Source organism: Phocoena sinus, chromosome 16, assembly GCF_008692025.1.
Source record: "Phocoena sinus isolate mPhoSin1 chromosome 16, mPhoSin1.pri, whole genome shotgun sequence".
Lineage (NCBI taxonomy): Eukaryota > Metazoa > Chordata > Mammalia > Artiodactyla > Phocoenidae > Phocoena > Phocoena sinus.
In genome coordinates this window covers 22,231,008-22,243,529 of record NC_045778.1, presented here as the reverse complement: position 1 = coordinate 22,243,529, position 12,522 = coordinate 22,231,008, and the positions used below count along the sequence as shown (strand labels likewise).

At 56.0% G+C, this 12,522-nt stretch overlaps 1 protein-coding gene across 14 annotated transcripts in view; it reads right to left on the bottom strand.

The window, feature by feature from the left end:
• The window catches only part of COL13A1 (collagen type XIII alpha 1 chain), a 144,679-nt gene that overhangs the window by 62,777 nt on the left and 69,380 nt on the right, over positions 1 to 12,522 (bottom strand). For 10 of the 14 annotated variants that reach the window (XM_032608166.1, XM_032608167.1, XM_032608178.1 and 7 more), the window contains 5 exons: positions 10,761 to 10,787; positions 9,600 to 9,650; positions 1,731 to 1,766; positions 883 to 909; positions 257 to 283 (listed from right to left, as the gene is read on the bottom strand). In XM_032608166.1, coding sequence (XP_032464057.1) covers positions 257 to 283; positions 883 to 909; positions 1,731 to 1,766; positions 9,600 to 9,650; positions 10,761 to 10,787 — 168 coding nt within the window. The remainder of the gene's footprint in view (positions 1 to 256; positions 284 to 882; positions 910 to 1,730; positions 1,767 to 9,599; positions 9,651 to 10,760; positions 10,788 to 12,522) is intronic. The other 4 variants (XM_032608169.1, XM_032608177.1, XM_032608168.1 and 1 more) reach the window with 2 other exon arrangements.

Here is a 12,522-nt window from a genome sequence, read left to right as displayed (position 1 = left end):
ACTAGCTGCTAATTCTGTGTGACACTGGCCAAGCGCAGATGCTCTCTGGACCTCCCTTTCCTCATTCTTCAGGTGGAGAAGCCCCCCTGCCGCCTCTCCTCCCTGCACTGAGTGAGGACCTAGGGGGACGCGTCGCACCCAGCCGGGGAGTGACCATGGGGCGGCCACTCCCGCTGCGGGGCAGTGCTTCTGTGGCCCATGAGGGCTAGGCTGACCCCCGCACCCCTCGAGGGAAGGCAGGAAAGCTGGGTCTTACCGTCTCCCCTTTTGGTCCGGGGCGGCCCTGGAAGGAGAGGAGCACGAGTGCTGGGTGAGTCGTTTGCACCCCAGCCCCACTCCCCAGTCACACAGGGCTCCTCCCGTGAACGTGTGCATCTGGGGCCCGGTGAAAAGGACTGAGATGAGCAGAGAGGAGCTCTGGATGGGAAGCAGCCTCCATGTGGACTTGGGCACGTATTGGGGCTCGACCGAGATGGAGACGCCGAGCGGCGCACAGGAGGCGCCCTGCGAGGCTGGGGGCAACGGCGCGAGCCAGAGCTCTCCAGCCCTCTCCTCTCCCGTGGCCTCCTTGCCTCACTGCCTTCCAGCCCCTTCCAGGAGGCCCCGGAATCAGCAGATTCTAGGACGGCTCTTGCTCCAGATACTGAGTGCGCAGCTTGGAGGCCGTGGACTTGTGCCCAGGGGAGGCTCATGGGGGACAGGGCAACTCCTTCAAATGGCCTCTCCTCCCCTTCCCACTGGCAACGACTTTCCGCCCCAAGAACGTTCATTTTATCTGAAGCGTCTTCCAAGGAGTCGGGGTCTCGCAGAAGGACTAGGAGACCCTGGGTTCGTGACCTGGACTAAGTGGGGGGAGCCCATAGCCCGAGAGGGTCCACTCACCGGTTTGCCGTCAAGCCCAATGGGACCCTGAAAGAGAAAGAGGCCAGAGGTAAAGACTGAGCATCACAGCTGTCCTGGCAGAGGGGCAGCCTGGGAGGCAGTTAAGGGCACAGGTCCTGCACTGTAACGAGTTAGGGTTCACATCTCTGCTTCACCACTTGCTGTTACGAGACCATGGGTAAGCTTAAACCTCGCTGTCCCATTCTAAAGTGGGGGAGTTTTTTGGGGGGGGGGGGGGGGGGAGTACAAGAATCTCCCATGAGGGGTCTTTGGGAGTGAACGAGATGCCCCCTGCCCCGTGCTGGCACGAGGGAGAACCTGACGGGTGGCAGTCGCCATGGCGTCAAAGTCCTTTTCACCTCTAGTGGAAAGTGGAGGGCGTGTTCCTGGAAAGCAGGGCTGGCCAGCGCCGAGGCCTGCAGGAAAGGGGGAGCTGGCTGCTCCCTGCCCGCCTCTCATAATCTGTCTTAGGCCTTAGGCAGGGCTCCCAGGACATCCAGATGGCCACATGACTGCCCCCAGCAGGCGGATCTGCTCTCAGAGCCAGGTCAGAGGTGGCCTCCGAGTGGTGCGTCATCTGCCCCACGGTCCAGGGTCCTGTGGCTTCACAGCCTGTCCTGTCTGCCACCCCTGCAGTTCCGTGTTGGTGTCCCTGTCCCCTCCTGCACTGTAGCCGAGCGCTGGGCTACTCTCCTCAGTTACTCTCCACGAAAGGCTGCAGATGAGGGTCCTTACCGATGGGAATGTGGAATGGCAAAAGCAGTTTGAGGGCCGGCCCTGCCTGAAGTTTAACACAGCCAGGCCCAGGAGTCGCCAGGGGGCACAGCTGACCAGTCCTCTCCACTTACCGGAAATCCAGGAAAACCTCGAGTGCCCGGCTGACCCTGAAAAGAGCAGGAGAGGAGTGAGTGTGGGCGAGGAGGAGAGGAAGCCACACCTTAGTCCCCCGTTCACCTTGGCTCCCAGAGGATCAGTGGTTTCCCTCCCACTCCTCTGTGATCATCCGTGAGAGACACAGGCTGGGAGGCAGGATGGAGAAAGGAGATGGACCATCATAGGAAGTCTCCTCCAGGGAGTGGGGTGGGGAAGGGAAAAGCAAGTGGCCAGCATCCTTTGGGTTTTTCTGGGAAGTAGCCTCCCAGAGCTCCTCACTGCCCACCCAGATGCTCTGAACCTCGGCATGGGAATGGGATGGAGAGCAAGGACAATGGGGACAGCCTACAGCACGCTGAACTCCTGGACTGGGATTGTCTAAGTCTGCTTCATCTACACAGTCATTGTTCATGGTCACCTATCTAACGATGGTTTGGATATCAGAAACTGGCCTTTGGGATGTGTTTTCAGACCAGAACAGGTCGGACTGCCCACTGTCCTCTCGCCCTGGCTAATAGGGCTCTCCTGGTTGGATAATCTCTGGGTCCTCCGATCTCTGTGGGATGCAGAGCGATCATGTCCATTTTTCTGGAGGTACAGAGTACACAGATCTCGGTATTCAGGTTGGAGATTAGAAGCAGATTCACTGGCCAGATTCAGGACAAAAGAGAAGTGCGGAGGTGATAAGAAGCCTGAGGCTGTGCAGACCCAGGGCTGGAACGGGCTGACCGGGAGGTCCAGGGTGATGGAGAGCTAAGAAACCTGGGTCCTGTCACTCCCCTTCTCAAGAACCAGCAAGGGTTCTCTTCTGCTCACATGTCATTCAAGGTCAGCCTCACTCTCATCCTGATGCACCATTTCAGCTCCTTTCCCGCCTCATCTTCCTACCTACTCTCTGCTTGGGCACCCTGGCTCACCTGCCTTTCAGTGGACACACCACATCTTTCACACGATTAGCTTTCAGCTTGAAGTCTCCCCTTGACTGAGATGGCCTCAGTCTCTTCCCAAGCTTGGGGTTTTGACTCTGGTAGACTGAGTTCTAATCGTGTCTCCACTGCCACCAATGGCTATGTGACTCTGAGCAAATGGCTTAACCTCCCTGTGCATCAGTCTCCTCATCTATAGAAAGGGGATAACTGTATGAACTCATAGGGTCGTTCAGCTATATTTGTAAAGCCTATTGAAATGGTAGCTGCCATCATCAGATGTTTGTTAAACTGAACTGAACCTAGGAGCACCAGAATAAAGCAAGGTTGTCTTTGATCCAATGTCTTAGGATCAATGGAGGTTTGTCCTTGCCAAGCAGTAGTTTCAGAATTGGCCCTTATCCGGAGGAAGATTCCTCTGGGTCCAACGGCTGTAAACCTGAAACACCTCCAGACTGCTTGGGTCTTCCTTGAAGCTGTGGACATGGATGCCTAGAGGCCTCTGTTCGGGGGATATGCTCAGGGGACAAGGCTGGGTGGGATGGGGTCCCTGCTGCCAGGGTCCAGGCAGGGAACCAGCTGGAGCATGCTGTGGGCCCGGGATGGGCTTGTGGGAAGCATCCCAGAGGGCAAGAGCGTGGAGATGCCACTCATGTACCAGAAGGGCCCCAGGCCTCTCTCCTCTCAAGGATAAGTGATGCTAAGAATAGCACTAAGAAGAAAACCTGGAAACCACCCAGTGTAAACTTCCAGCTACGCTGAATGCTGAGAGGCCTGAAGAAAAGGTCAGGAGGAGAGGATTCCAAGAAACATCTTCCAGTCCCACTCTGGGTAATGTTTACATGGTAGGGATAATCACATGGTTTGCTAATTACAGAGCTGTCCCTGGTAGCAGGACGCATCTCTCCCACCCAGAGCCAAAGCCAGGGCTAACCAAAGCTTTTTCAGGGATCTTGGGAAGAATGTTGTCATTGACCAAATGGAAACTGGGACTCTACTTCCTGGAGAGGTCGGGCCTTGGTGAGGCACTTGGAGAGGCTTGGAAATGGATTTTAGTTTCCATGTCTTCATATCTATACTGAAGGTGGACATCTCTTCCAATGTTTGTTGACCCATCCTATTTATTTGTGAACTGCCTGTTTGTATTCTTTACCAATAATTCCTACTACATTTATCTTTTTCCTACTGATTTGAGTAGAGCTCTTTGTCAAGAATAGTAACTGAGAGTCATATGTGTTGCAAATATTCTTTCCAATTTGGCATTTATCTTTTTTATGGTATATTTTCTGCCGTGTGGAAGTTCTACATTTATGCCGACAAACATATCAATCTTTTCCTATGGCTTCTGGGTTTTAGGTCGTGGTTTTTTTTTTAATTAATTAATTAATTAATTTATTTTTGGCTGTGTTGGGTCTTCATTGCTGCGCACAGGCTTTCTCTAGTTGAGGCGAGCGGGGGCTACTCTTCGTTGCGGTGCGCAGGCTTCTCATTGTGGTGGCTTCTCTTGTTGCAGAGCACGGGCTCTAGGCAGGTGGGCTTCGGTAGTTGTGGCACACAGGCTCAGTAGTTGTGGCTTGTGGGTTCTAGAGCGTAGGCTCAGTAGTTGTGGCGCATGGGCTTAGCTGCTCCGTGGCATGTGGGATCTTCCTGGACCAGGGCTCGAACCCGTGTCCTCTGCATTGGCAGGCGGTGGATGCTTAACCACTGCACCACCAGGGAAGTCTTTAGGTCATGTTTTGAAGAGACTTCCTCAGTTCAGAATTATAAATGTTTGCTCATGCTTTGTCCTCATATTTTATGGCTGCATGTTTTACATCTGAGTATTTTGTTCATTTGAAATTTACTCTGCTTTCTAAACTGTTTGTCAGTTGTCTCAGCATCATTTCCTGAACAATCCATCTTCTCTTTCTATTGTGAAATGAAGCCTTTATCATGGACCAAATTCCCAGATGCGTCTGACTTTACTTCTGTTCTATTTGTTGTTTTAATTGCTCTGTTTCTATAATACGTTTTGATGGCTGGTAGAACAACTAAACCCCTCCTCCCCTACCCCCCTTACTCTATGTTTCAAAAAGTTTCTGAAATTCTCATAACTGTTATTTTTCCAAATGAAATTGAATGTTATTTTGTTGGACTCCTAACTCCACCCCCCAGCTTCATGGGTATTAGGATCATGTTAAAATTGTGGATAGATTTTTTTGTAGATTAATTTACAGATTAATGTTATATCCTTCTATACAAGAACAAGGGAAATAAGCTTTACACTGCTCTCTAAAATCTCTTCCTTTAATTCGAGGCCAGGGAAGAGAGGGAGCGAAGTGCATCCCTGTCTTTCGGAAGTGGACCTACGTCTACTCCTCCCTACCTTCCTCCTGCCTGCACTTGCGTGGGGTAAAGCAACACAGACAAACTGAAGTTTCTGGTAGGAAGGACGCTACCAGGAGCTCTCCCTTCCCTCTTATCTAACCCCTGAAAGAGGGCCAGTCGTGGATCTGTCCAGAGCCTGCCTTATTCTACCTCCGCTACCCCAAGTCAGTGCTGGCTATCTTTTAAACAAGACTCTGCTGGTAAATGCTTAATCACGATGGGGAGAGTGGGGGAGGAGAGCCCTGCTTTGTACAGCATTTGCCAATTTCTGTAAATCTGTGATTCTGTAAATACTCCCACCACAGCCCGTTTTAAGCTTGAAAAGTGATGTCACTGAACGCAGAGTTGGGAGAGGGTGTGTATGACCCACCCTCGGGAGCCGCCTCCACTCCCTCTGATCTCCGGCAGCAAACAGAAGGCCAAACATTACAAGGACATCCCAAATCTATCACCTTCAGATTGAACTCATCTGCCCCCACAAAATCTGCTTCTCTCCCTGTGGGGAAGGGCACTGCCAGGCACTCCGCTACTCAAGTCCGAAAGGTGGGGTCACCTTGAACTCCTCTTTCTCCGTCAATCCCCATTTTTATCATCACTAAATTCCGTCAATTCCCCTTCCAACATATCTCGCCAGTCCAGCCCTCCCACCAGCCCCACTGACTGTGCTCCAGTCCAGGCCTTGACGATTACAAGTCCCTTCCTGCCAGCCCCGTACCTGCAGCCTCTTCTAAGCATGCTCCGTGCTGGAGCAGGAAGGATCAGGGGAGCTTTTTTTTTTTTTTTTTTTTTTGGGGTACGCGGGCCTCTCACTGTCGTGGCCTCTCCCGTTGCGGAGCACAGGCTCTGGACCCGCAGGCTCAGCGGCCATGGCTCATGGGCCCAGCCGCTCCGCGGGCACAATAGTACCTCCGGGGCACAAACCTGTGTTCCCTGCATCGGCAGGCGGACTCCCAACCACTGCGCCACCAGGGAAGCCCCTGGGGAGCTTTTTAAACTGCAAGTCTGATCGTGTTCCTCCTCAGCTGAACACAACCCAAGGGGTCTGCACTGCCCTCGGGGTAAAATCCTGACTCCTGAACATTGTGTCCTTCATGATCGGGCCCTTGCTTACCTCGCCAACCTCTCTCTCACCATCCTTGCTCTTGCTTTGCTTTGGAAAGAACTTTCCCCATTTCTCCGGTAGTTTACGGGAACCGCTCCTGCCTTGGAGTTTCAGCACTCCTCCCCAGCCTTGGTACCTGGGACCTCTGTTCCTCCTTGATCACAGTTTAGTTACCTCTTCCTCCCGGCAGCCTTCCCTGCCTGCCCTCACCCCAAGTCAGGTGCCTCCTCATCTTCCACAGCTCCCTAACCGTCCCCAGCTGAGCGCTGACTGTCTGTACTATAATCACTATGGGATGGCTTCTCTCTGCAAAGGGGCAAGCGGGCTGCAGTCAGGTTTTCATCTTCTACCCAGCACCTAGGATGTCGTAGGTGCCTGGCAAATATTAATGGAACGAATAAACGAAGAAACACTCGACGGGTGTATTGACCTGGTGTCTCCTTGTGAATGAGGGCTGGAAGTTCAGACAGCTCCTCCTGGCCCCTGAAGAGAACCTGGGGTCTCCGGGAAAGAATGAGCTCCCTTTGAGATAGGGGGCATTTCCTAGCCTGGCAGCTGACCTCCCCAGTGCCTGTGGGGTCAGCCAGCATCTCAGAGTCCCAGCCTCCCACTCAGTTTAATGGGGCCCGCTGCTCCGGCACCTTGCCTCACTGGAATGTGAACCATCCCTCTCCAAAGTGCCTGGATGGTGCCCCCTTTGCACGGACCGTTTACGAAGCTGCACGACAGGAGGCAGGTGGCCCCTGAGAGTGGCAAGGCTGGTTCTCATTAGCAGCATGTGTCCTAGGCCCTTCCTGGCTGAGTGGAAAGCCACATGTTCCCCATCATCCTGGACCGCAGAGGGCTTGCCCACTTGACCTCTACCCCTTAATTGCAATCGGTCCCATGGTCTTCTGCGGTCCCCTGCTCTCAGCAGCTCCAGGTGGCTTCCTAGGAGGAGCTAAGGGGGTGGCCCTGGTGTCTAGCGAGGACTCAGCAGGGGCGGCCCCAGCCATCTGGGTGAAGGTCACACACACAGGCCAAAATCCGAGGACACTGGGCTTGATCAAGCCTCCTGGTGCCATAAAGCCTCTCCCAACATCAACACAACACTCACAGGGAGGATTGTTTTTTCAAGGTAAATATCCTTTTTAAACAGTAGAGCTTAAAACGTGGAAGGCGGTGTTAGAGAAAGAATGCTGGCTTTGGAATGAGGCCGACCGGGCCCAAACCAAGCTCCAGCACTGAGGAGCCGTGTGACCACAGGCCAGTTATGGACCTCTGTTTCCCGCTCTGTGAAATGGGCTGGCAGCTTTCCTGGGGGCCGGAGGGACTGGAGGAGGCTGGCACATACACAGGCTTTCAGTGTAGGACCTAGCATGTCTCCTAGGTGTCCAGGAGAGGGAAGCTATTGCTATTACTGGAACAGAAGGTACTCTTCACCACTGGAACCATGTCCAGCGCGGTGGGTATATTTATACACGCTGGGCTGGAAGCAGGGGGAGCTGAGGCAGACCCTGCCCCCGGAGCATATTCTCCAGAAGTAAGGCCTTTTCAACCACTTCTAGGTATCCAGCTGACATGACACTGCTGAAAGATGCTGCTAAGAGGGTGTGAGAGGACCAGCCTGATCCACACAAGGGAACACCTGTGGTCAGACCAGGAGGCAGACAGAGATGCTGGCCAAAGGGTAGGGCCTGAATTCTGTGTTACTGCCCTGTCCTCCTAACAGGTCCACCCCAGGCTCCGTCCTTGTCGTTGGAACCTGGGGGACTGTCTTTCTCTGTGACCTCCCCATGTCCTAGTCGCCCCCTGGCTGGGTACCCCACCTGGGCTCAGGGCACCCACACTGTGGCTCCCCCAGTACACGAGGGGGCTTACAGCCCACCGGGACGGTGGCCACGTGAGCCAGAAGCACAGGTGATGGGAACCCCGTGGCTGGGTAGCATCAGGGGTCAGAGTGTAGACCCTGAGCACACGGCCCGGGCTGAGTGTCAAATCCCAGCACCATGGCCACACTCTCATGTATGACCTTCGGCAAGTCACTCAGCCTCGCTGTGCCCTGCTTTTCTCATCTATAAAGTGGAGGTGCTAATAGTACCTACCTGTGGAGTTCTCGTGAGGATTAAGTGAGCTACTATGTGTAAAGGTGTTAGGATACTGCCTGCCACAGAGTAAGTGCAAAGTGTCAGCCCTCGGCACTGTCGCGTGGTCTGAGCTGGTAGAAACCTTGCAGGGAAGGCCTGTCCACGCAGTCCAGGCCCCTTCAAGCCCTGCCTCCAGTCCAGGCCCCCGGCCTGCCCGCTGGCCCTGCTCCCCAGCTCCATCCTTCGGCTGCCCTCTCTGACCTTCTCGGCTCTCCCTCTCTGCTCCCAGCTCTCACCACAGCCCCTTCCTGGCTGCAGAGCTGTCAGGGCCTTGCATGTAGCTTAGCAATTTGCTCTCTGACCCCCCTCCTCTCCCTAGTCAGTGGGGAGGAGCCTCCTGCTTCCCACTGAACGCAGGGGAATGGGTAGGGGGGCTTCATCACCCATTGGGCTAGGCTCTGGGAGCATGAGGCTAGGCCTCTGTGTCCCTACCCCTCTCAACCATGCACGGCAGGGAAGGAAAAGAGCACAGCAGAGCATGGAGACTGCAGCCTGTTGCTGTGCGGGGAGCCCTGGGCGCCCAGGGTCCTGGGTTCTAACGCTGCTTCGGCCTCTATGTGTGGGACCCTGGCCAAGCCCCTTCCTCTCCCCAGGCCTCAGTTTCCCCTTCTGAGAAGGTCGTGCTAGACCATCCTTGAGGTCCTTTCCACCCCGACATCTGGCGATTTTATCGAAGTCCCTTGGGTCGGACGCTCTGAGAAAAACAGCCATTCCTCCTTCCCATAGTCACGCTATCTTCCCGCAGCATCGCCCACGCCCCCCCCCCACCCCCGCCTTGGTCCCTAAGGAAGCCTATCTGAGGGGAAGGCTCTCTGCTTTTCCCTAGCCCCCAGCCACTGGGCGTGGGGGACTGGGACCCAGCACTGAGCACAGAACCAGGGCCTTTGAGGGTGAGAGGCGGGCTGGGCTCTGTCAAGAGCAGGAGAGGGTGCTTGGCTCAGGAGACCTGGGCTCTGGGGTAACTGCTTCTTGGGCTTCTGGAACGTGTCCCCGGGAAGCCGGAGCACGGCCACCACCGCCCTCCCGGGAGAGGAGCCAGCACTTTCGCCCTCTGCCTGTGAACAGCAGGGCCGCCTCACAGCTGCTGTCGTTTCACGGCTACAGGGTAGGGCCTTGTGAACCCTCCCGAGAGGCTGTAACTGAGGTCGGTTTAGTCAGGCCGCTTTCTTTAACATCAGCAGCAGTGAGGCCTGGCCCAGCGGACCGCGTCCCTGTGGTGGCCGTCACACCCAAAGGCGTGGCCAGGACCCGCGCTGGCCCCCCACAGGCCTCCTTACTAACTCACCCATCCCCCCACCCCGAGGAAGGGCAAGAGCCACTTACCGGGGGGCCGCGGGGACCGATGATGGACATCCCGGCATCTCCTGGGGCCCCCTGTGGGGGAGAGAAAGAGGGAGGAGGGGGAGAGGGAGGGGGGCAGGGGTGGGAGGGGAAGAGTAGAAGGGGGCAGCTGGCAGGTGGGGAAGGCGGAGCGGGTGAGGGTGGGTCCCGAGAGCCAGAGGACAAAGCGGGGCAGAGGATACGGGGGAAGATGAGGGACCCAGAGGAGAGGAGATGAAAAGGGGATGGATGGAACATTCGAGAAGGATTGAGAAGGGCAGTGGGGAAGCAGGAGGAATGAAGAGAGAAGAGACGTGAGCAAGAGCACGGGACGTGGGGACCAGGGAAAGAGGGCGGGGCCCCGGCCGGAAGTGGGAGAAGAGGATTCAGTGCAGAGATGGGCAAGAGGGGGCCCGGGGAGGGGGGAGGGGGGAGGGAGGAGAGAGGAGGCCTCAGCTCAGCCATGGCTGCTCAGGCCCCAGAGGCATCCCCACAGGGCCCTGCTCAGGATGCTCCCAACCTGCCCCAGCCCCAGCCAAGTTCCACACCCCCTGAGGTCTTCTTCACCAGCCCCAGGTGGCCACACGGCTTCACACCCTGGCCCCGGGCTGGAGCTGCTGTAAAGAGAGGGTGGGGAGAAGACACACACTTGCTGTTGGGCCCAGCAGCCCTGAGCCTGAAGGTGGGAGCTGCCTTGCCTCCTAGTCCTGGTGTGACTAGGTGTAGGTCTGGGTGTTCCCCTGGGGGACTCTCTCTGGAGCAGCACAAATAGAGTGTCTAAATCTGAGGGACCAGTGGAGGGCTAGGGAGGGGCTAGAACCAGCTACACAAAACAGCAGTTGCTGCTCTCCTTGCCTCTGGGAAGGGTGACTGCCTAAGGCTGAAATCAATGCGAAGAGGCGGGCAGGGGACACCCCTCAGACCTCAGCCAGGGAAGCTGGGACCCTTAGTCCAGGAGTCCCAAGATTCCTGCCCGATGGTGTGGAAGCTGTTAGGAAACCAGGCTGTGAGAGGCTGCGAGGGCAGAGCAGGACGGGCTGGCATGCTCCGCTGGGGCCTGTGTGCCAGAAGGAGGGGATGGGGGCCTCTGGAAGCCCCCCCAAGAGTCCAGGAGGTGGAGGCAGAGGCTGGGGTGGCAGTGTGGACGGGAAAGTGTGGACTCACCTTCTCGCCTGGTTGGCCCTTTCCTCCCTGTGGCGGCCACATGCAACATGGAGTGCAGGGAAGAGACAGGGAGGGAGAGAAAAAAGAAAGGATGAGAGAGAGGCACACACACAAGAATTCGTGTTAATGGCACAATGACCCAACACAGGAAGTCACCGTGAAATAAGAAACAAAACAAAACACAGATGCTGACACACGACAGGTCCCGAGTCCAACGTCCCGAGTCCAACGAGCACAGCACGTGGACGGCTGGTGTCTCGGCCTGAGGGCCGGCCCCAGCCAGATAACTAAGAAGGAAACAGTGGCAGGGGCCTTATGAGGCCCCCGTGCGAGAGTGGTGTGGTTGTTTGTGTGGGTGTTTGTGTGTGTGTGTGTGTGTGTGTGTGTGTGTGTAAGAGAGAGACAGAGAGAAAGGAGGACACACCCAGGTCAGAAAGTCGCCTGAGGAGCCGTGGCCCCAGCTGCCGGGGTCATTTGAGGAGAGGGTGGCCATGGGAGAGACTTTCCCAAGGACTCTGTGGTGAGGTGGAGTCTAGTTGTTTTGAAGGTCCAACCGAATACCAAGCACAAAACTGCCAATAGATGCAACAGGAGTCGTTAGGGGTGGCCAGGCAAGATGCGAGGAGGGACACGGGAAGACAGATAGAAGGACACACACACCTGGGGGGTGGAGGATGTGGCCGGGATGCAGAGGAAAGTGGGTCACGGCCAAGGACCCCTGCACGCACAGTGACCAGTGGATAGATGGCCCCAATCCACCCTCATTCGTGGCAGCCCGTGGAGCCACCTCTGGTGGATCATGGGAACAACGCAGGCATTTCACACCCACTGGCCACCCCAGCTCTTATCAGGGGGTCCATGCCAGGGCTCCTACTGGGCAGCCAAATGGGTCCATTGTCACATTTAAAATAGCACCAGCAGCATGAAAGCACCAAAGTGGTTTGAAATTAGCTTTGTGTAGAAGGAAATGGGGAGCCCTCCTGTGGCTCTCCTTCCTGCTCCACCGGAGGCTCAGGTGGACACTTCCCCGGCGGGGGGGTGGGGGGGGACACATCCACAGGGCCCAAGAAGGAGGGCAGGAGGGGGCAGGCCTGGAGGGATTGCTTTGCACTTTGCAGGCTTCCCTGCAGGCCGGGTAGACTCCTGAAGCTGACCTGTCAGGAGCAAGGACTTTGGTGTCTTGGGTACAAGACCCAATTCTGCCCCAATCCTGGGCAAACTGAGTCTCAACATGCTCATTGATAAATGGGATCTCGGAGGGCTACGGTGAAGAATGTGCCTGGCCCAGGCCCACCCACAGCTAGCCTCTGAGAAAGGCGGCTGAATGCGGTCTCGCTAATCTACACAGGGAAGGACCCAGTGACAGTCTGGGGGACTCAGGGTTTGGAGTTAGAGAACTGAAGCCTAGAGACAGGGTCAGGCAGGAATCGCACGGTGCTGTGATCTGGGACGTGGTTGGACAGTTGCACGCGGGGGTGGCCCAGGGCTCCCAGCCTCCATGTCTTGACAGACAGTTCTTGGGTAGCCCTGGGGAGCTCAAAGCTCTGTGACATGGAACACTTGTCCTGAACCTCTGAAATGTCCCAAGTCCTAGGCCTAGGACTGCGGCTTCTTCCTAAGGATCAGACCCTCCGTAGAGCTGTGATGCCAGTGGAGGGGGCCTGGGCAGGGTGAGTTCCATTATCAAGGTCAAGAGCACAGGTCTGGAGTCAGACTGCCTGGATTAAAGTCCCTGATCAGCCACTTCCTAGACCTGTGACCT